Source organism: Anguilla rostrata, chromosome 10 (genome assembly GCF_018555375.3).
Source record: "Anguilla rostrata isolate EN2019 chromosome 10, ASM1855537v3, whole genome shotgun sequence".
NCBI classification, from domain to species: domain Eukaryota; kingdom Metazoa; phylum Chordata; class Actinopteri; order Anguilliformes; family Anguillidae; genus Anguilla; species Anguilla rostrata.
In genome coordinates this window covers 31,374,076-31,398,373 of record NC_057942.1, presented here as the reverse complement: position 1 = coordinate 31,398,373, position 24,298 = coordinate 31,374,076, and the positions used below count along the sequence as shown (strand labels likewise).

The following is a 24,298-nucleotide window of genomic DNA, read 5'->3' as shown; positions in this document are numbered from 1 at the left end:
GAAATCCCAGCAGCGCCTTTTCCACCTCAGATGGCAGGGGAAGTTTGGCCTCCCCCCACTAATGGCCTCTAATGGAAGTTTGGCCTCCATTACATTACATTACATTATAGGCATTTAGCAGAAGCTCTTATCCAGAGCGACGTACAACAAGTGCATAGGTTTCATGATGTAGAGGCGCAAAAGAAACACTAGAGTGAAGTAAGGATCGTAGTGCCAGAAGTGACCACATCGATCAGGACTCCAACCCTGTAGAGTAAGCTTGTTCAGCAAGCAAGAATCCTACCAAGTACAAACTAGCACTGGAATCACACCTAATCTTACAAAAACAATCCTGCCAGATACACTAACATAATCAAATTATCCTAGCTAGGTACAGTGAGCTGAACTATAGGCTAGGGAGGGGTGGGGAGAGGTGCAGCCTGAAGAGATGAGTCTTCAGTCTGCGTTTGAAAGTGGTGAGATTCTCTGCTGTTCTGACCGTCACGGGGAGGTCATTCCACCAGCGAGGGGCCAGGACAGACAGCAGACGGGAGCGGGAAGTGCAGACGCGAAGAGGGGGAGGTGCCAAGCGTCCAGAGGTGGCAGAACGAAGAGGTCTGGCTGGTGTGTAGGGTCTGACGATCCTCTGAATGTACCCTGGTGCTGACCCCTTAGCTGCCTGGTATGCAAGCACCAAGGACTTAAATTTGACGAACTTCTACAGGTGCACCACAGAGAGTGTCCTGACCGACTGCATCACCACCTGGTACGGCAACTGCACCGAACATGATCGGCAGAGGCTGCAGAGGGTGGTGCTGTCAGCCCAGCGGGTCACAGGCGGTGCACTGCCTAACCTGAGGGGCCTGTACACAGCGAGGTGCATGGCGGAGGCCAACAAGATCATCGCCGACCCCAGTCACCCGAGCCATGGCCTGTTCATCAAGAAGATGTCCAAGAGGAAGCCTGGCTAAGTCAGCATAGCAGCGAAGACCAACCGCCTCAAGGACAGCTTCTACCCCCAAGCCATTCACATGCTGAGCTGAGACCCCTAACCGCTGCCCAGCTCCACCAACAACTGAACTGCCCCCTTGCACCCCTTCCCCTCCTACCTCCTCACACCCCACTGTATCACTGTGCCACTTTAGCACTGTTACGTGATAACTTTATACTTGGTTCATGCCAATCCAAGTGTGATGTGCAATACTCTACTTTAGTTACTTCTATCCTTACTTATTATTACATTTACTATTTATTACCAGCATTTATTACCAGCACCACTTAATTGTAAATATATTTTTATGCTAAAAGCTTATTGTTTTTATTTTTATTTTATTGTGTTTATTGTGTTTACTTTGTTGTGCATTGAGAGATGCATATGGGAACAGTGAATCTCACTGCCAGGTATGCCATGTGTATGTGATCGATAAAAAAACTTCAACTTGGACTTGAGTTGACTCCCTCCTTTCTAAGCTCCACAATTCTCAAGGTAGAATACCGTTTGTAGGCTATATGTGGGGCCAAACAGCCATGTCTGTTTTTACTTGAATATGCATTGTGCTACCAGTGCATGTCACTTATGTTCTTGTGGGAGGAATCAGATGAAGGGAAGGTTTCATGCAAACATGAAAGTTGATTTGTCTTTTTGACACAACAGCCAAAACATGTAAGAATGGATACTACTGTGTTATAGCTTTATTAAGAAAGTGAAGTGCATACAAAGCTTTATTTCTTAACAGCATTATATCAAATGGTCATAGTCGCCAGGTTTTCATTAGATCTATTGCTAATCCCATATTCCCTTGTTTTACAGGTCTATCTAGATGTTCCCATGGCTAGAGACCCAGTGATCAAACCGCCATTCAAACCATTCAAATAATTTTTTTGGTTGAGATTTCAATGAATACCGTACTAAGTGGTGAGATGAGATAGAATCTGAGTGAGACAGAATTCTTATTGCCTCAGACTAATGACAAGTGTAGTATCGTGTTTTGACTCTCAAATATGAATTTAATGCATTTTCAACAAACTATTGATATTTAGTGTTTTATATATTAATGAGATTAACTCTCCATAGTGTTATTTCACTATATGTGACTAAATGTGATTTAGTAAGTTTAGAGCCATTGTAATAAACCAATATCTAATAGGTTTCCTATTCACAAAATAACAGGTGTCTATGCTTGTTTTGTGTCAGTCCATTGACCAAACTACACAATATTTCAACATATGTAGCCATACGATTATGGGAACTTGATCCATTTGCCAAGTTTTTACACCCCAAGAAACATGCAGTTAATTACTACAGTAGATGTGATTTTTGATATGACTGTGCCAGCTGGCTTGCAACAAACATTGTATCTGCAGCTATCCGTAGTGTGCTGTGCTTGACATTGAAAACAAGTAAAATACACTGAAGAAATTTAAGAAATTTAGGGGTTTTTTCTGTGAAAATATTCCCACAAAACTTAAATGACGCTACTGTTTATATAATTTATTACATTTCTCACCATGCAATGGTCATGCCTTTCTGTCACAATGCTTTTATGGTTTTATTCTCATCTCCATGTGCTCCATCCTAGCTTTGATTTTCTAAACAGCAACATTTATTCAGAATGATCACTGGTTCAGTGGTCCCATTACCCTGTACCCCATACTATGTATGTATGCATGCATGAAATTGACATAAAAAATGTTGGCAACCTACAGATCTGCTCTGGGTCATGAAATGTGTCCTCTAGGCAATACTCTGAACTTCTGACTTTTGGATTATAAGAACACTTTTGGAAGTTACAAATGTGAAAAAGTACAATTCAACCTCTTTGCTATTACTTTCATCAATGCTATCACTCAATGACCTGGGCATGGTTTCTGAGTTAGCTGGTCACTGCACCAAGTAAAATCCAGAACCCTCTCAAATCTGGCACATAGACTGAAGTTAAAATAAGTGTTCCTGGTTTTACTCAGCGCAGTTATCCAGCTAAATCCGTAGGGAAATGGCAAAAATTGTTGGCCAGAACGTTACGTTCTCTAACCCTATTTCGTGTAGTACCTCTATTGTTATTGCTATGCAGTAGTTTCCTCTATTGCGTAAGAGGCCCCTCGTTATAGAGGGTATGCATTGACGTGACTTTCTATGTCTCTGCCCGTACCTACCCGTAGGCGTAGGCTGACAACAAGACCGTGCCTAGAAACACGCCCACTCTTCGATGCGGAAGAGGGAATTTTGTATATAAAGTTCCCACTTGTGACGAGCGTTTGCTCGTAAAGGTTTGATGATATTTCGTCAAGACAAACGTAGCATATCGAAGGGATTGTAAAGGTAGACTTGTTCCACTGAACCATTTTCGCGTTCATTGTTTGGATATCTGGAAATGGCACGTTCCATAAAAAATATTTCAATTATTTACGATGCGATTAATCAGGAAAACACGTTTTCGTGTGGAGATTTCATATCAGGACGTCTCATTTTGGAAGTTCGCAAAGAAACTAAGATCGATTCTCTCTTGATTAAAGCAAAAGGAAAAGCGAGGGCGTTGTGGACTGAACGCTATGGTCAAGTAACGGTGGTATATTACGATAAAGAGAAATATTTCACATTGGAGAACTACATCATTCAAGAGGAAAAGGGTGACGGTAAGGTATTTCTAGTAACCTATGATAACTATTTCAAAAGTGGCATAGTTTGTTTACTTTCTATTGGCTAATAGAGTAAATACAGTCTCGTCCTAAATGTCTATATACATCGATACTGCACAGTCTAAGCATTTTAAATAGTACCAATGTTAATTATTCAGATAAGGTCATAGGGCCATATATATTGTCAATAGAAGCTAACAGCATTGACGGTTGCCAAACTAGTCCTTCAAGTCCGGTGGCCATGAACCCATTCCTCCAAATCATTCACGTGTTTTCCAGCTTTGATTCCCCCCACATCTGGACCCTCGACCTGTAAGCTACCCCATGTATGTTTACGGGGTTTTCAAACTAATACTGCTAAGGCTTGTATGCTGATTTCAACAAAAATTAGCACTTGATAGTAATGATCTGTTCCTTGTCCTTAATTAGATGCTTTAAATGTATAATGATGGATGATTTGTTCTCTTAAGGCTACATTATGTCAGAGTGGACTTCAAAGACAAAGTTAATTAGCCTACATTGAGTGAAACTTATGTTGTGTTAAAATAAGTATTAGAGCAAATTTACTGTTATTAAACTTGCTTTCTTGAAAATGAATGTCTAATTTAAATTATCAAGATATTTGATAGAAAGAAAACCAGCATTGATAAGTGGTAAGTGAAGAAAAAATGTATGTAAGATTTGAACTATATGTACCCTTAAATACATTTTAGTAAATGTGTTTTTAAATTTTAAACTATAATTAAATAAAACATATAAAATAAACCTACAATGATGGGGAACAAAATTTTTGGGTAATCTTTGCTGGCAGTCTATCCAATCTGCCAGTCCTTTTTCTGCCATGATTGTCTTTAAGGGTTAAGCCTGTGGTTGTGTTACACCTACAAAAAGTTGAAAAGATGTTTATTTTAAATGCTCATAGCCATGGCATAATTTTGCTGGTTTATTTCAGGACAAGACTTTCAAATGCTGTTGACTGGGAGTGGAGAGACATGTGAGTGTGACTAACTGTGGACCCTCTCGTTCAGTTGTGGTCTTTCACTTTGTTGTCTGGCCACTGGAATGGCCGATGGAATCCATTGTATTTTTTTTAATTTATTTTTTTTTTTTTTACAGACAGCAACATTGTGGTACCTGGAATCCATGAGTACCCGTTCACATTTCAGATTCCACAAGGGCAAGCGCCTGAATTGTCTGGAGATATTCCAAGAAACTTTTAGCTTTGTTTTTTTTTTAAAATCAATGTTTTAATCAACTCCTTTTTCAATTTCCCTTCACAGAGACATGCCATCATCATTTAAGGGTACTAGTGGCAAAATTTTCTACACTCTGGAGGCCAAGTTGAGCAGATCAATGCGAGCGCCGAGCAAAACCAAGACAAAATTCACCTTTATTTCAAAGACTGACCCGCTCATTCCTGATCTGATGGTATGCACTTATTCATTTTATTCAGTTCATTTAAGCCGCGTTTCCACTGCAGGAACTTTACCCTGGAACTAGGAACCTTTTGAGGAACTCAGTGCGTTTCGACCGCAGAAACTGGGGTCTAAATTAAGTTCCGGGACTTTATTTTACCCCCCAAAAAGTCCCTGCTCGGCTTTCCAAAAGTACCGGAACCTTTGGGGTGGGGCGCAAGCACTGAAAATTTCTGATTGGTTGACTACTTGCAGTGTTTTATTTCAACGGCGGAGTAGCCTACTTTTGGTTATAGCCTGCCAACGTCTTGGAATTATAACGTGTGCTCTTCTGTTCTTTTCTTGCTTTAGTATTTGTTTTATAAAATGCTAAGCATTCGTGCTGGGACAGCATATTATGTACTAAAACATTAAAACGGTTTAATTCGGTTGCTGAATATTTTCTTCCGGATTTTCTTTGTTAGCCCGTTGTAATTGACTCAAAACGTTTGATACAGTTATGTTAGGTATGCGGTAGTTCTGCGTAATTTACATTGGCGATACAGTAAAAGCAAACTGGAAATCACCTTCCGCACTTTTTGTCAGGGTAAAATAACAGGTTAATTCTAGTAATCGTCCCTTTTGCTTTTTGAGACTGCCGTAATTTTACTCTGCCATTCTTCAATTCCACAAAAATACCAGGAAGACTATGGACTAATTTATGGTGCATGGTTCGCATCTGGAGGGCACACTTTGCTGCTCGGCTAGCAGTAACTTTGGAGGAAAGCAAACGGTGGCTGTACCACTGCTAATTTAAATTTTCACGCAAGTCAGACTTTTCGTTCTATTCTTGTCATTTTTCGATTAGCCTATATGGAATTGACGACAAGAAAGTAATCAATTCAACAGCAAATTGTTTACAACGTGTGCATGTTTTCTGCTGTTGTTGCCAGTTATTTGTGGAATGTGAATGCATTCTGTCGCCTCGGATGTCAAGACATGAAAGTGAATGTTCGCATAAAAATATAATGAATGTGTTTGAGAGGATATATAAAACAGTTACAATCTGACTATTGGCCTGTTATATCATATTTGTTGCATAACAACGGTCCAAGTTCAACTACAAATGACAGTTTTGCTTGACAATGGTAAAATATGCCCAAACGGCTGCAGAAGAATATTTCAATTTCAGGTGATTAAATAGATAAAAATCAATAAATACAAAAGTAACCATATATAGTCATCGTTGGTAACCCGTTGTATAGCCTATAAGTGGAATAAACCACTCCGGGCTGTCCCGGTTATTAGAAATTAATGTAGGCTACTTCGGTGGTAGTATGGGGTTACAGAAGAAATCATAGGACAGATGGACCGACGACAACGTCGCTTTTTTATACGTCACTGGGCTAATTTGCCTAATCTTCACGGGACTTTAGACCGCGGTGGAAACGCAGACAACAACCTTTTAGTTCCTTGAAAAGTAGTTCCTGGGACTAAAAGTTCTGGGTACTTTTGGTGGAAACGCGGCTTTAGTTAATTCCTGTCTGTTAAACTTTCACAACTGTACATGGAGGATGTGGATGGCCTCGTGAGGTTCCACTGCCATCGTGCTTCATTCAGAAACTTACCTTAAGATTCTTACACAGGGAACATTAAGCACCATGTTTTCTATGTCCTACTGGGACTGTACCAGTCTTTAATGAGACATGACACATCATCTTTTGTACAGGAACCCCAGTTTGGCATTAAGGAAGAGAAGATGAAAGTTTTCAATTCTGGAAATGTTGCCATGAACATCAGAACAGAAAGGATTGGGTACCTGCAAGGTACGGTGTTCCATAGTTCCTTTGTGCATGTTTGTTTCTTAGAAACTTGAACCTTATTGCTCCTGGATGAGCCATTTGGTTAAGGCACCACACTGGCGCACGGATGAGCCAGAAGCTCTCTTCCTTGTCTTGTTGAGAGATGTTCCTCACTAGCGCCAGTGCGGTTGGCTCCAGTATAGGCGTTTCAGCCACCCGTTTTAACATAAATCAATGGCAATAATACGATCAAAATTCGAAGTCAATCATTTTTTTTCCTAGACAAGAAAACGTAGTCGCAATAGGTGTTTTTTCTTCATCTAATGTCTCCCCATAAGTTATTGTGCTATTTGGACAAGCCGGTAATATTTTGTGGACAAGTCAGGGACAGTTTGCATTACAACCAAGTCACTGTATCACACACGCTAAGTGGACTGGAGTTCAAATCCCTGGACTTCAAGACTCGGCTTCAAATTCCTACTGTGCAGTCTCTGGCTCCAATTTGTACAACATGGTGGCACCCACGAACAACACTTCCTGGGCTTCAAAACCCTTTTCACCAAGCCCATGGAGAGTCAATGGTTGACAGTGACTTTGCCCATATTATTCTACGGTCTATGGATGACCCTCACGGCCTCCGATTGAATCCAAACCGTGCCTGTGCTGACTGCATGCGGTAGCTCTATAGGGCGACATGCAATTTGCGATTACATTTTCCAGGGAATGGGAGGGTTCAGTCGGATAGGGGTCTGCATGCACCGATATCTAGCGACCCCGGCCGGTCGACAGGGTGCCCATAGATTGCACTCAAAGGTCTTCCTCTGACTGATCTATGGAAGTTAGCCCGCAGTGTGAGAAGAAGCAACTGGTGACACCCATATTTCGAAGGAGAACCGTGGATGTCTACACTCCCCCAAATCAGCAGTGGGATTCATGCATCTATGCGGCTGCACAGGTGCATGAATTTGGGTGGGAACTGGATAAGCTCAGCCCTGCTGCGTTGAGCACCAAATTAATTTTTTTCTATATGAATAGTGTGTAAGTATTAATTTGGGCTTTCATGACAGGGATTTGTGAATTGGGAAAAAGTGGGGAAGACCTTTGCAGAGGGAATGCTCCTTATGATTTGGTTATGTAAAAAGCTGCATATTAGTTACACATTTGCAAGTAATTCTGTATAAACAATGGTATCACAGCGGTGTTCTCCATTTCCTGCATAGAGGACCATATTCAGAGCACTACAGTGCTCCCATTTGTTCCTGAAATTTGATGTGTGCTAACTGGATAAATAATTTAGGATCTACTAATTGGGATGCATTAGTGTCTTTCAACTTAGGAGCACATGTGCTTCTTGGAAAAAATGTTAGCGTAGAGCCCTGATATTTCAAAAGCGGATAGCTAATATTGGAGCTGAAAGTTACAAAGAAAAGCTTATTTAGCCTTTCTTTCTTTCCACCCTCATCATTTATCTGATCATTGTGGTTTTTTGGACTGGAGCAATGCTGTCAGTGTTTTGTTTAAAGTGTTTCCGCTGTGAACTCCCTTCTCACAGGTGAAGGGTTAAAGATCACTGCCGAAATAGGCAACAACTCCTCGCGCAACATCGTGCCCAAGTTTCGTCTCTACCAGAAGCAGAGTTTCTTTGCCAGAGGGAACAGAAGGGTCTACACAAAGAATGTCTTAAAGGAAGCAGGAGAGACCATCTCTGCCTCCACACACCAAACGGTCACTAAAGTGCTGACCATCCCTAACAGTGTGTGTCCCACGATCCTAAACTGCAAGGTTGTGCATGTGGAGTACAGGCTAAAGGTATGGTACCTTCCCACTTAAACTTACACTGGAAATGTGATGTCATTGTAAAATTGTAAAAAGAAAGAAAACCCTGCACACTACTCTTCAGTGCTTCCATTTATTGAACTATATGTATACCTGACGTGATGAAGACCTGAGGGTCGAAATGTGTGCATATAGTTCAATAAATGACAGTATTGAAGAGGTGTGCGCGGGGTTTTCTTTCTTTTTACATTTAAACAACAAAGTTTTTTTCTACTTTGGTTATTGTAAAATTGGACAGAGTACTGGTCTGGTCTATTTACAAAATTGTAGCATTGCTTCTTATCAGGATACTGTTAGCTGCAAAGACAGTGGCCTAGACTCAAAGTTTGTCTCCAACATTGAAGAACAAAGAAATGCAAGTGTTTTAATTTTTTTCCTTTATAAACAGTTTGGTGAGATCGGTTACTGGTGAAATTGCCAAACTGTGTTCGTAGACAAAAGGAAAAAACACTAAGACTATTTAAATTCAAGGTAGGGTGTGCGTTTTTGTGCATTGTATGTTGTGCTTTGGATACATTCCAAACCTGGCAGAGGTAGTTTCAGTGCAATTCAAATTGCTGAGTCATGTTTTGAAAATGTATAGTACAGTCTGTAAGGTTGAAAAATAATGCAGGTTTGTATAATTCAGGTCATTGAATTGTTCACTCTTCACAAATGAATCAGTCAGTTCTGTAATGGATCCAGTCAGCAAGAGAGGGCATGCCCACAAAAATGTCTAACACCATCCAGGCCCATAGGAGGTCAATGAAGTAATCAGTTACACGTCTTTAAATTAGAACAAAGTCTAGTAATTAACTATTCCTGAAACAATACACTGAAATTTTCAAAATTCCCAAAATCTGCTGTGTGGTGCTTTTAATTTATTGCCAAGAAACCCGTGGCTAGCAACAACTGATGGCATTATCCCACAAAATGAGTGTTGAAGGGGACGTGAAGCACTCCGTAATATGACTCTGGTTGATTTGCTTTTTACATTGGATGATCCTGCATTCAAATCGGATATTGACCTTTATTTTCCAGAGAAATGAACTAAAGTTTCAAGTTTTTTGCAGTTTGTAGGACTAGGGTGCAGCCATTTTGGAACAAGCTAGGTTGTGATGTCACTAGGTTGGTCTGGCTCAAGACACCTAACCCCTAACTGCTCCGGCTAATGAGAGGCATCGATTGTAAAGCACTTTGGTTAAAAGCTCTATATAAATGCAGTCCATTTACCATTTACCATTTACCAACTCTGCTTATTTTACAGGTCTACCTCGACATTCCATTTGCTGCTAAAGACCCAGAGGTTAAGCTACCCGTGGTGATACTTTCTGCCGATTCAGAGTTTGGAAAGATGGTGCCAATATGGCCCCCGTCATAGGAGAGTCCTGATTCTGTTCACGGAGAGGCCTGTACAAATGCATTTCTTCCAACAAAAGCATGGTTGAGCTTGACTAGAACCTGTTAGGACAGTAGAATCTTTTAAAGGTACATGAGGTGTACCTACCTGATTATTAAAAATTATTATATCCAAAATATATGCATGATTATAATTATATACCAAATATATACATTAGATATATCAGATACATTAAACTTTCTCAGATCAAACCAAGAAGGATGGAAGTTAGGGGGGTGTGTAGTGTAACTGAAGTAATTGAATACTGTAGTCAAAATAATTTGATAGTGAAAATGGGAAGTGGGCTGCTTCTCAATGCTAGCCTCAAATTAAAAAAGAATTTAAAATTCACTTAGGTGATTTGACAATGTCAAACCTGGGAAATTGTATAATACTGTAAATAATTGTGTAATTAGGCTACATTTTTTATATTGTTTACAAACTGTAGACCTCATTATGTTGATTCTTTTCTATATCCAATTCTTCAGAATTTATACAAAAGAAACCTCTATTAAAAAATTATATATTTCAGAATTAAAAAGCAAATAAATGCAACTGTATTATTATTATGTTTTTAATATTGTAAGTATATTTTTATTTGGGCACCAATTCCAGGAGATCACTATTTTATTTTATCCAAAATTATTTTAATACCCTTTCCATATTTTGAAAACAAATTGCACAAATATCATACCTGTAAATACATCGGACCACTGTATAAACAATATTTTATACATTATTTTATTTTCCTAAATTCTAAGGAGTTACAATGTGACCTTGTTAACTTAACTTTTCCATATCTAGGGAACTGTAGAGAATTAGTATTAGTCTTGTGATACCAAACTGAAATGTTTATTTTTATAACATTATAAAATTAACATGTTTGCTAAGGTTGACCATATTTAATGATGTACTTCACAAATAAATAAAATATCAAATGAAATTTTTGGCCCAGGTCTGCTTGAAGTTTTTTCTTTCCTGCCTTTCTCAATATAATGCTGCTCTGACGCTTGATGCACTGCAATGGACCAATTTGTAGAAAATGAAAAGTTCAAAGACAAAGCAACTGCCTGTGAAAACAGAATTTTTCCAATGTTTAAATTATAACACTACCCATATGAAAACTGCTACTAAAAGACTTTCCAGAAAAGGAACTGAACCAAACACTAGACCAGGATTTTGCAAGATGGGCTGCCTCCCTAAGATGTATCTTTCACCCAAGTTGATAATTCCATGAACAAACTGAAGGTTTAGGAAACACCTGTGTTCTCTGCCATCGGATCATCTAAAATATGAGCTTAACCTGTGTTGCTTTAAAATCCATTTAAGAACAAACTGTGGAAGAAGTTAACTGCATGTTTTCAACATCCTTAACTTGTCAAGAATTTGGCAGAAACCAAAACCAGCACACATAGGGCACCCAGGATCCTGTTTGAGAACCAATGATCTAAACAAGAAATCTTTTATCTTGATTATAAGATGCTACAGTGTAACCCTCAAGTAAATCTCTCAGCAGGTCCTCCCCCACCGCCCACTCCACACCACCGTGACAAAAGTCATGTTAGCAGTATTGCCCTTTGAGCTGAGTCTGACATTAGGTATAGGGTACTTTACAATAAAATTGTCACTGATTGCAGACATCTATGGACAGCCCAGGAACTCTGGCATATGTATAAGAACAGATGTAGAAAATGGGAGACCATGGGCGCACTTCAAAAAATTCAAGTACATAAAAAATAGACAGATGTGTTTCTTAAATGCATAATTTTTATATACACAGATGAAACATCACCCTCATTTAAGTAACTAATAGAAACCTGGGAGTAAATTAACACCTGAAAGAGAGTTATGGTGCGTTTTTCAAGTGAAACTGTCACTATGAAAGGTACACTGTTTCAGCTTAAGCAGTACACTGTGTTATAAAGAGGCTGCAGCCTGTGGAAAGTTTGCATGTGGCAGAGGGAAAAAAAGCAGTCAAACAGCATTCCTTTGATGGTTAGGAGGGTGGGCCTGCCTGCAGGCAGTGCAAATAGAGATACGGAAGTCTTGTTATGCCACATCCCTCCTTTCTACATTGTCGAATATCTTGTTTTTAAATATCTAGTTTTGTCTCATTAAGATAGTTAGACAGTGAATCTTTTGATAATAATATCATAGTGCTTAGGCCTGTGTCCAGTAACATAACACAACTTTAGTAAGTAAATTTGCGGCCTTATGGCAGCATAAAATGCGAACCTTTCTTTACATTGTTTGAGTTTTTTAGTGTTTAACCTCAGCCAGTGAACACCTCTTGCAGTGGACATTTAAGGTCTGATATATGATGTGGCCATCTGAGGAATCTGAACCTTACATCTGGGCCTGGTGTTTCCTTGATGTTTCATGTGTGCAGGGTCTGACGTTTTTGTCTTACAGCATATCTGGCATTTTTACATTTTCATCCCTGACTTCCTGGAATATTCGGCTGTCTTCTGGTTTTTGAGCTTTGATCTTGGTGTCCTTGGGACGATTTGGGAGAAACAGGCTGTGGTTTGGTATTTTCCTTCAAATATTCCTTTTGTGACTGTAACCTGTCCATGTCCATAACATTCATTATTTTTTAAAGTTAGTTGAGCCTCCTCTTTAGATTAGACATGAATATTTGTTGTTATTTAATAATGTTTTTCATTGTAATTCGGTTGCAAGTTGTTCATTTCAAATTTGGCCACCAATAATAACTCATGAATTTATTTGAAAGTATTTGGATGTCTTTTGATGGCAAAAAACTATATAATAAATATTCCTCTTCACCATCCTTATCATCAGCAAGACACCTTATGAGGATCTGAAGGTATGACCTGCTGTCATTGTCTTGAGAAGAAATAAAAGGAATTTTCCCGATGGGACAGTGTATAGCCAGACCTCTGCATGTCACAACCCAACAGAGGGAAACACATATAAACCACCCAATGTCATGACAACATGAAGAGCGTTAACAATTAAACAATATTAACCAACAAATCATGGCTACAGTGCTGTACATCCATCTTACAAATTGTTGTAAGACTAATGATTAAGATTGAAAAAAATACTAATATAGCCATGGTTTGATTAGATGTGTGCAGTCTGGTGTCCAGGACAAAACAGATAAATAAATTATACCAACAATTAAGCAAAGAGAACATTTTCAGAATATTTAATTCACACTACGATGACGTTCACAAAAGGTAAATAAACTGTCGGATTATTCCCATCCACCACCATGTAGTCCACACTGAAACTAGCTTCTCTCTGTCCTTTTGGATGTTTATTGTATAAATCCAAAATATATGAAGAGTGATTGGTGACAGGTAAAAGCAAGATATGTTGATCCTGGAATAAATCTTCTGCAAGTACAATTCTATTTATCCATACATTACCATAACTGGCTAGGAACGTGTCATCTTTCTCGACATCAGTCCCATAAAACAATTAACGACGCTCAGTATCCGAATGTGTCTGTATGTACTGTACCTTTAATTATCCTATGTTCTATATATTTCTTACATTCAAATAACACATGTTGCATTGCTTCTATCTGTTTGCAGTAATCACATCTTCCATTAGAATGTTTCTTGGCCATGAATAATGTGCTATTTAACTCTTTATTACCTATTCTCATTGTTGTAATGATAGATTTCTATTTTCTACTTCTGCCAATACATCTTGTTTGTCCTACCACCTTTCAAGGCTATATAAATGATGACCTCCTAGTTTCTCGATCACACTCTCTTTGCCTTATTTTATTTTGACGATTGATCATGCTTTTGGCTTAATTTGATTTTAATGTCTACCTGATCTCTTTTTGTAGCTTCTTTTGCTCCTTTATCTCCTTGCTCATTTCCTATAATTCCTGAATACACCAAATCTCATGGTTCAGTCATTAGCTTCTCATTCACGCAGCTTCTATTATCACTGTTATGCTGACGATACACAACTCTCCTTCTCTTTCCCTCCCTCTGCCATTTAGGTTAGTGAGAGAATATCAGCCTGCCTGGCTGACATCTCAACAAGAATGGCCAGGCATCACCTGAAGCTCAATGCTCACAAGACCTTGGCCACTACGGGAGCTCTCAATCACTGTCAATCGCACCACAGTGACTGCCTCTCACTCTGCAAAGAGCCTGGGGGTGGTCCTGGATGACCAGCTGGACCTCAAGGTGCATATCAAGGCAACATCACGGTCCTGTAGATTCCTCCTGTACAGCATCAGGAGGATTTGACCATACCTGATCACGTACTCCACCCAGCTACTTGTCCAGGCTATGGTGATCTCCCGCCTTAATTACTGCAACTCCCTCCTTGCAAGCCTGTCAGCGTGTGCCATACAGCCACTATGGATGTTTCAGAATGCTGCTGCGTGACTTGTCTTCAACCTTCCTAAGTTCTCACATGACACTCCCCTGCTGAGGTCACTGCACTGGCTACCTGCCGCTACCAGGATCAGATTCAAAGTCCTGACCCTTGCCTACGCTGCAGCCAACAGGACAGCCCCCGCCTACCTACAGGACATGATTCAATCCTACACGCCAGCTCAAACACTCCGATCTTCTGCAGCAGGGCAGGTACTCCCTGCCGTCCGGGTGAATGGTTCTCACTCATCCCTACCACGGAGCTTCTCCACCTTAGCTCCCCAGTGGTGGAACGAACTCCCAGTTCTGCTATGAACCACCAAGTCATTGCCCATCTTCCGCCGTGGTCTGAAGATGCATCTCTTCAGACTGTACCTGGACTATCACTACTCAGCAGGGCACCCCCAATCTAGGATCGCTCTTATCATTTGTATCCTTCTAATTTATTCCTGTAGCACTTTAATGTTACACTTGTACCTAGCTTGATTCATAACTTTCTGACCTAGCCTATGTTTACTGTGTAAACTGGACTTAATGTGTTCATGGCTATGAATAACTATTACATAATGAGTATTGTACCTCATCAAACCTGTGTTTTGTTGTTGTTCCAATGACCTTTGGTATGCAGATAAGCATCTGCCAAATAAATGTCACATCACTTAATTGTTCTCTTCTAAATCTTATTTAGTAACCAAAATCTTATATTCTACTCATTAACTTATTATCTCTAAAAAAACAAAAAAGTGCCTTGCTGACCTCCCATATCCTATCTCAGCTCCCATCCCTAATATCCCTTCAAAGTCCCATCCCAATCCAACCTCTTTTAGCCTTTGATGCAACCTTTCCCCATCTAAATGATATTTTGGGCATTGTAAATAATGTTCAGCATTTTCTTTGACATTGCATTCCACACACATATCTGAGTTACGCTTACCCATCAAACATTAGGTTGAGTTGAGCCCTGTATGATCAAATTTTAATAATATTACCTCTTCTCTTCTAAACTTTTTTAAACTGCTTCACGTTAATTGATTTTTGTATATTATAGCATCACCATCCTATACTTTCATTTTCCCATTTGCTTTGCAATATACCCATTATTTTATGTTTGATTTTTGTATATTATAGCATCACCATCCTATACTTTCATTTTCCCATTTGCTTTGCAATATACCCATTATTTTATGTTTGATTCAAGCCTTTCGTTCACCCCTCCAAAAAGGTATGTGTACTATTTACACCAACATGCCCAGGGACCCAACAAATGTATATTGATGCCTAATAAATGTATTCTTAATAAAAGTAAAAATAAAAAATAAAAGCTCCCTACAATAAGTAATCTTGGCTTGATTCTGTAGATAATATGCTTCTGAGTTTGAACAGAAAATAACCACCTGGCTTCACTACTTCTACCCACTGCAATCCAATTATAACTGCCAATAATTCCGCCGTAAACAGACGTTTGTTTTGATAGTCTTTTACAAATATGTACATTTAATTTGAGAAGATATAGTCTGAGCGATTCTTCTTCTTTGCTTTTATTGGCAGTTGTTAATACAGCTCTTCGGGTACATTACCGCCACCTACTGGGCTGGGGTGTGGTCCTAATATGCGAAATGGACTGTTGTAGGAAGTGAGCGAGACAAAAAAGCTTCCGCAAAAACTGAACTAGCACGTTGTTTACGTTATGACGATATCACATATTGTGAAATTGTGGACATGTAATAAAACATGTAGACAGTCTGAAAGCCTTAAACTGTTACGATAGCATTCTCACAACACTCCGATAAGTTAGCCCATTACAAGCAGGCTCGCTAGTAATGTTAGAAAGCTAACCTTCCGTTAATATTCAGTAACGTCCCGTATCCTGAAGTCTTGCCGACTGCCTAATAATGCAAAAAACTGTGAGAAAGATGTCACTAAGCTATGATCCCATCAATGAGGACAACACCTTCTCGAGCGGGGATTTTATCACAGGACGAGTAACTCTGGAACTGTCAAAAGTAACGACGATAAGTTCCCTCTCAATTAAAGCCAAAGGAGAAGCCGACGTTCACTGGACAGAGAAATCTGGCGATGACGATACTTCTTACTCTGCGCACGAAAGATACTTCAAATTGAAACAATTCTTTATACATAACGGCAAGGGGAAAGGTGAGAACTTTACTGAAAGTATAAAGCTGTTTAGAATCCACTATCGTTTTTTTAGGGTAGGCTAAGGGTAGTCTAGAAAATGATTATGCGAGGAAAAGATGGAAAATATTTAGGAAAAACACACATTTGGCAAAATGTGAATCTCTAATGGGCTCAAAAGTAATTGTGGTCATAGTTTGTATAACTTGCCTATCTGACGAGCAAATAGGTAAAATATTTTGTTTGTGGCATTTCAAAAATCTAGGCCCCATACAACGAGAGAACATTTAAGAGGATACATAATTATTTGGAATACAGGATAATTTTTTGCCCTCATTTGCGAGTTATCTTTTAATCCTTTCCAGGACAAGAATATGAATTGCTGCTGATGGGGCAAAGTGGAGAAACGTGTAAGTGTATTTTTCTATTTTTGTAAAAAATAATTGACAATGTCAAGAGTGAGTCGTGGTGTATATAGCAGGTAAGAAACTTTCATGAAACTTTGGAAATGAAAAGCCCCTCCCGAGCCAGAAGTTTGGATAGCACATATAGAACTACTGTAGTTACACATTAAAAATCAGTTTAAATGACAGTGATAATCAGCGATGTCCATTTCTAGCTTGGCTTATTCAACAAGGTGTATTTGTGTTCAGATGTACAGGACATACTACCTGTATGTTTATATTTCTGTACTGTCCATGCTGAGGGAGAAATGTATATATTTTCCTTATAGATCCAAGTGTTGTTGCTCCTGGAACCCATGTGTACCCATTCATTATTCAGATCCCTGAAGGGTAAGAGCTTGTGTCGAGAGCTGTTTCTATGAATGTGTAAGTGTGTATGCATGTATACATACAGGACAGGACTATGACACTAATGACAATACCTAATGAGAAAACGAGTGGGAGAGATCCAGACCATATTAGATTAAAGCAAATAAAAAAGAACCATTCATGTTTATTGTATTTACGTGCAATGGTAAACCTGTTTGTAAGTACAACACAAACTTCATATTAGATGCAAATAGTTTAAATTATAAGATGTATCATGTAATTCTGTATTTAAGCAGGTAGTGGGCCGTTTAGCAGAATAATGTCGGACATCTAGTTTTGGTTATCTCATTTGAAAAACGTACAAAATATCATTTGAACTGGCAAAGTTCATAGTTCACAGAGTGTCACTGATGATTGAGTAGCATGCTCTGTTTGCACTCTCTCTATCCCTGCTCTCCCCTCCACTAACATCAGTGGAAACACTGGGGAAATTAGAGGTGTCCTGGAGTTCTCTCTCCTTTGAAAGTTTTACTAATTTATTAGCTGCTGGAGGAAAGAGCACCAAAACTATTTGGGACCAGAAACCCGCGTGACCACAGAATGCCACAAGGACAGTCCTTTTTGATTTTAAGTTTGATTGCAACCTGTGACATTTAATTGATATCACTGATTGATAAGCTTTAATGATCTCTGACACCTGACATTTGTAATCTACATTTTTGAAAGCAGTTCCAAGCAAAAAACAACTGTTTTGTTTCATCAAAATATTTCGCCTGAAGTTGGAGGTAACTACTGACTGGATTTAACAATTATTTGCCTACAACTATCACCTTTGCTGCTAGAGGCAGAAGTAAATTTTTTTGATGTATTAAATTGCTGAGCTGATTACGTCCTAACATATTCATATTTGGTCTCATAAATTGGCTAACCCCATCAATCTTTTGATAATAATATAATAATAATTATTATATATAATAATTGGGGGCCAAATAAACAAAGGGTAAGAGTATTCCTTTTCTTCTCTGTTGTTTCATGTGATATTCTTATCAGGAATAGCTCTGTTTTCGACATAAGGATAGGATAACACAAGGAAGTTCTGCATGTGGGTATCATGGACAATGAGAGCTAGCATGGAGGGGGTTGCATCAATGGAGCATGGGTCTGTTGAAGTTGGCAATGCTGTTTAGGGACCGCTATGGGCCATGTAATATATTCGTAGTGTATAGTCCCATAGTATAAATATTCATTGGCATGTTAGACTTTCTTTTGGCAGTGGGATTGGGTTTCTTCATTGAGAGTTTATCCTTATCATTAGGGCACAAGTATCTTGTGTTTATTATAAATAAATAATATATTGTGTTTTTGGGACTATCTGGGGGAAAATTAGCTGTGGTTGAGTATTTTCTTTCATTCATTTCTTTTGTGACTGTAACCTGTCTGTGTCTGTAACATTCATTGTTTAAAGGTGTTTGAACCTCCTTTAAAGTGTTGATGCACTTGCGTTCGGTATCCAGTGTCGAAAGCTAAACAAGGGTTTTAGCTGATAAAATTGATGGATTCAGAACATAAACATATTTCATTCAATTCTCCCTGTCCCAACAATAAAAATGTACAAGTGTAGGATGCAGCCTACCTGAATGACATCACCCTTCCTGACAGGTGTGCTGACTGCAGAAGAAAATGGAGGAATATAAACTCAGCAAGACCTTGTATGAACTGGACATTGCACTTGCTCCTTCGCCTTTAATGTGCCGTTAACTTGTTTTCTGTCGTCACAGGAACATGCCATCGTCCTTTAAGGGGCTTCACGGCAAAATTGTCTACACACTGGAGGCGAAGTTGAGCCGGGCAATGCGGTTAAATAAAACAGAAAGGACTGAATTCACGTTTCACTCGAAAGCAGAAAGGATGGTCCCTCACCTGGTGGTATGTCTATTTTCCTGGCTGAGAATTCCAGCTTCACAGTTTTCTACAGTGGAATGGAATATTATGGAATATTATGTTTGAAAACCATCAAAGTGTAGCATACAGCCCTGTATTTGACTTAGCCGTGTTCCGTGAATAGGACTGGTTTTGATCTGTGTCAATAAGGACTTAACTGTTTCTTGTTAGGAACCCTGGTCTGGGTCTGTAGAGAAGAAGATGAAATTGTTCACCTCTGGGCATGTCTCCATGAGTGTTACCATTGAAAAGACAGGGTACATGCAAGGTAGGCTATTTGGGTCCATTAGCATCTCTTTCTGCCTTTTACCTTCTTGGAGAACCGGCGTTTATGCAAGTTTTTGTTGCCACCAATTGACCCAGATCTGTTAGGTAGTTAGATTACAATAAGACATTTCATACAGAGCAATCGCAAGCATATCAAAAATTTAGCTAAAAATTTAACACATAAATGTTTAGGCTAGCTGAACAATAGACCAAAAGTTTTCATGAAACTCAGAAATGGATATGGCCCTTCTTTCCCTCCTGTCTTGCAACTATTCTTCAAGTCTGTCATGTATCACATTAACCAAACAATATTTGATCACACGGCCATAAACAAGTCTACCAACTTAAATCTTCCTTCCTTAAGTGTCTGGACTCTGTTCTTGACTTTACTTCATGTTCCTCTGAAGGTGAACAGTTAAAGGTCTTGGCGGAAATTGAGAACAATTCTTCACGTGCGCTCGCACCCAAGTTTGCCCTGGACCAACGGTACAGCTTCATTGCAGGTACCTCCACAAACAACGTATCAAAAAGAATTTTCAAAGTGGTTGGACAGCGCGTTCCGTCATCCACACGACAGAGTGTAACCGAAGTCCTGAGTCTCCCTCCAGATCTAACGGCTTCGCTTTTTCACTGCTCCATCATCAAAGTCGAATACACGCTACAGGTACTGTACAAAATTGCCTTCGGAACAAAAGATCGTTCAGACACACTCCAAAACCTCTCTCACTCGCCACTGAACTCCCAGGTATTCACACAGCAGATACACAACAAGTCATGGTCCAAATGACTTTGCAACTTCAATGAAATTGGATAGAACATCAAATCTCCTAAAATTGAGCACTTTGGTGTTGACTTCAAATGGTTGTTTACTGACAGGTGTTCAGGACAAGTAGTCAATAAGAGAAGAAGCACTGTATTCTCCAGTTGAATCTCTTCTTTTTTTACAGGTCTACATGGATGTTCCTTATGCTAAAGACCCAACGGTGAAAGTCCCTTTGGTAATTCTTCCCAATACTTGGGGAATTGTAAACATGACACAGCCAAGCATGTTGATGGGGTTTGAACCATATGAGAACAATAACCAAGCTGGATGGAATAGCTATCCACCTCCAACTGCCTCTGGTGGGTATCTACCACAAACTGCCCCTGGAGGATATTCATCCAAAACTGCCCCTGGAGGATATCCACTCCAAACTGCCTCGGGAATGTATCTACTCCAGACTGACCCTGGTGCACCTGCAACCGAAGCAAAGTGAACAATGTATGCACCCCTGTCTTATTTAATATTTGCAGATGCTTTAACATTAATGGCATTTTTTCATTCCTAATTTCATTACATATGTAGGCCTAACAATGAAACCCTACCATAACATTTTCAGGACATTAATATTTGTATTTTTACCTATAAAACCACAGCTGAGAAAGTGCCACGGTGGGGACTAAGAGTAACGCGTGCTGTTTAATTGGAGTGGTATGTGCATGGAAACTTATGTGCAGTAAATAATTAATTTACAATTCCAAATTTCTCAGTCCCCTCTAATGGCCCACAGATTTGGGTCTGCTGTTGTTAACGGCGTGCCTGGTAAAGACCAGGGCCTGGATGAGTATGTGGAGCACGCCTCCTAACGTCAGCCTCTATTATGCAAGCCCTTTTAATGTAATCATTCAATCACAGACATAATGAATCAGTGGATTAATAAACGGATAATCGTACTGGAATATGTAATATATTTTTTGCATGTAAGACAGCTACAGAGACACCTGGTGGGCAATCAGCAGCATGAATGTTGATTTTAAAAAGTTGAGAAAAACTCCAGAGCAGTATGTAACATAGGATCCCGACAGCAATGAGTGTACTCAAAGGATTCCATGCTGTCTCTCTGCCCATTATCACCTAAAGACTTGGCATTGACTCAGTGACCCTGAATTACTAAATCACAATGACGCATAATAATATCCTGAGCAGGCTCGTTCAAAGAAATGTACAAATAGCAATGTAAGAGTAAAATCATACAACCGCTTGGTCATATTCCATAGGCAACAGTTGCTGTCAGGTTTTATACACGTGGTCTTTTATATCAATGGAAAAATTTCTAATAACACTAAATCGATCGATTGAAATACTTCCTCTAACTGCATTAAAAATCAATAAAACAAATTCTCTTATACATCTATTGAGTCCGATTTTGCGGAATAAAAATGAATGCTCCAAACACTGCTCACAAATGTTGAGGGTAGAGCTAATTAATTGTGTTGAAATTCATGCAGGACTATTTATTTGTATTATATTTAGTAAATGTGCTATCTATTATATTTACTTTGTGTTCTTGTGTTCGAACAGTTCTTTGGTAATGACGTAGGAAAACAGATTTGAAAAATTTATATTGTCCTGTTGTTATTACCCCTATAACTGGCACTTTATGAAATATTCTATAGAAAAAATATTTGATAAAATCTGACTGGTATGAATTAAATAAAATTTTACATTAAACAATCAATTACACTAAACAATCTTTTTTTCCTTTCTTTTTTTTCACCACCTGTTACTAAGGCTACTGCTCTAAATGGGTAATGGAGGGGGTGGGCAGGCCTTGTTGTCATTCACTTTACTTACTGTCAGTACAAAAACTTAATGCACTTGTCTGTCTTTTTATTTTTGTTTTATCTCTGTAAATGTACCATTCTGAACTTGGTTTTTTTAAGTAGTGTCTGTATATTTTAATTGACGCGTGTCTTCTTGGCCAGATCAGGGTTGTAAGTGAGAATTTGTTCTCAATCACTTTTACCTGGTTAAGTGAAGGTTAAGTAAAATAAAATAAAATAAATAAATACATTTTTTTAAAAGCTGGCCAGCTTGCAAAAGAGTGCTGTGACATCACGCTTGCTCCTTTAACGTACCATCAGTGTGTGCCTTCTGGAACATGTCATCATCGTTTAAGGGACTTCATAGCAAAACTGTCTACACACTGGAGGCGAAACTGAGCTGGTCAATGCAGTCACAGAAAATAGCAGAGTGAAGTCACAGTTTACTCAAAAGCAGGTCAGATAATCCCTCAGCTGATGGTATGCACTGTGTATTTTCCTGACTGAAAACTCCAGCCTCACAGTTTTCTACATCGTTGGAATATTATGTTTAAATATTGTTGGAATATTATTCTAGACGCTAGAAATGTTGATGTGCATTCACAATTAGGACTGGGGAGAAGCAGGGGGTGGGGTTGTGTCTCTTGTGGGTGGGGCTAACAGGTGTTATGATTTTCAAGAAGTTTTCACAACCTTGCTACCATTGAGCAAGTTGCCTACTGCAAACCTCTTAATATTGTTTTTTTTTCTACTTTTCTGCACAGTACAGGCACTGCAGTTTGGTGACACAGTGCCACTCTTTGATATTATGCAAAATCACATTAGGTTGTAATGGCCGTATGGTTATACAGGTAAAGTTTTAAGAGGCTACAGGTATAATTGTCATCTGGTAGCAGCTGAACAATTGCTGATGCAACCATACTAAAGTTTACATTCTATTTTATTTTATAGTGCTCTAGAAGCTGTAAATAAAACATTTTTAATTTTAAACCATCTTTTATACTTTCATTAACATGGGGCAATGCTCAAATTCAACTTCTTTACACCATGATGCTGCAACACCTCAAATGAACGCTAGAGGTAGATAGCGATCTCTCAAACTGGAGCTGTAGTATCCCCTGCAACACACACACAGTGAGCTCCATAATGTTTTGGACAAAGGCATTTTTTCTGGATTTCGGTCTGTGCTCCACAATTTTAGATTTGTAATAAAACAATTCACAAGTAGTTAGGCTAAACTTACCTGAGTCAACTGTTTGGAATATCATTAAGAAGACAGAACTGGTGAGCTCAGAAATCACAAAGGGCCTGGTAGGCTAAGGAAGACCTCTACAGTTGAAGAATTCCTACCATCATGAAAAAAAAACCCTGAACACCTGTCCAACAGATAAACACTCTTCAGGAGGCAGGCATGGATGTGTCAGTGACTACTGTCCACAGAAGACTTCCCAAACAGAACTACAAAAGCTACACTGAAAGATGCAACCCACTCGCGTCCAGCAAAAACAGGACGGCCTGGTTAGTTTACTAAGAAATACCTCAAAGAGCCTGCAAAAAAGTTCCAAAAAAGGTCTTGTGGACAGGTGAGACCAAGATTAATTTAAATCAGAGTGATGGCATGAAGCAAAGTGTGGAGGCCAAAAGGAACAGCCCAACATCTAAATCCCTCATCTGTGAAATGTAGTGATGGTGTTATGGTTTGGGCATGTATGGCTGCCACAGGTTCTGGTTCACTTGTCTTCATTGATGATAACTGCTGATACCAGCAGCAGAATTCCATTGAAATTCAGGGTTCAACACTTTTATTCAATGAATATTCAATGACTTTCCATGACTTCTCCACAACCTTAACTGAATTTTTCATGAACCAACAAATGACTATCTCAGCGACGATTTAAAATTCTTTTATTGTATACCTAATAAATTAGTTCTGCATCTGAAACATATGGTGCCTCTCTAAAACAAATAAACACCAGACAGACACACTTAGATACATTCTCTCATTTTAATTCTAATAGTTTAACATTTTTGTCAATGTCTCAAACAGGGCTCGAAATTGCGACCATTTTGGTCGCATATGCGACCGAAATTTAATCTGTGCGACCTCGAAATATAATTGGGAGCATCTGTGCCAGTGCAAATAATTGTGCTGGTGCGACCTTTTTTCTTTTTCTAGTCGAACGTCTCTTTCTCTGTATATTCGCTAGTT

The 24,298-nt window shown here is 39.1% G+C and overlaps 2 protein-coding genes across 3 annotated transcripts; both read left to right on the top strand.

Annotated features, from left to right (window-relative positions):
* The first annotated feature begins 4,590 nt into the window (after window positions 1–4,590).
* On the top strand, window positions 4,591–10,972 carry LOC135233209 (arrestin domain-containing protein 3-like). The gene is made up of 5 exons (XM_064296524.1): window positions 4,591–4,609; window positions 4,896–5,043; window positions 6,739–6,835; window positions 8,364–8,620; window positions 9,894–10,972. The coding sequence occupies exons 2-5, from the start codon at window positions 4,900–4,902 to the stop codon at window positions 10,005–10,007; spliced, it is 612 nt and encodes a 203-aa protein (XP_064152594.1). The 5' UTR covers window positions 4,591–4,609; window positions 4,896–4,899; the 3' UTR covers window positions 10,008–10,972.
* A 5,057-nt stretch (window positions 10,973–16,029) lies between these two features.
* On the top strand, window positions 16,030–22,004 carry LOC135233205 (arrestin domain-containing protein 3-like). 2 transcript variants are annotated; one of them, XM_064296517.1, is made up of 7 exons: window positions 16,031–16,546; window positions 16,891–16,935; window positions 17,259–17,319; window positions 19,077–19,224; window positions 19,411–19,507; window positions 19,914–20,170; window positions 20,454–22,004. In XM_064296517.1, the coding sequence occupies exons 1-7, from the start codon at window positions 16,285–16,287 to the stop codon at window positions 20,760–20,762; spliced, it is 1,179 nt and encodes a 392-aa protein (XP_064152587.1). In that variant the 5' UTR covers window positions 16,031–16,284; the 3' UTR covers window positions 20,763–22,004. The 2 variants fall into 2 exon arrangements, with proteins under 2 accessions (XP_064152588.1, XP_064152587.1); XM_064296518.1 differs by lacking the exon at window positions 16,891–16,935 and having other exon boundaries at window positions 16,030–16,546.
* Window positions 22,005–24,298: the final 2,294 nt, after the last annotated feature.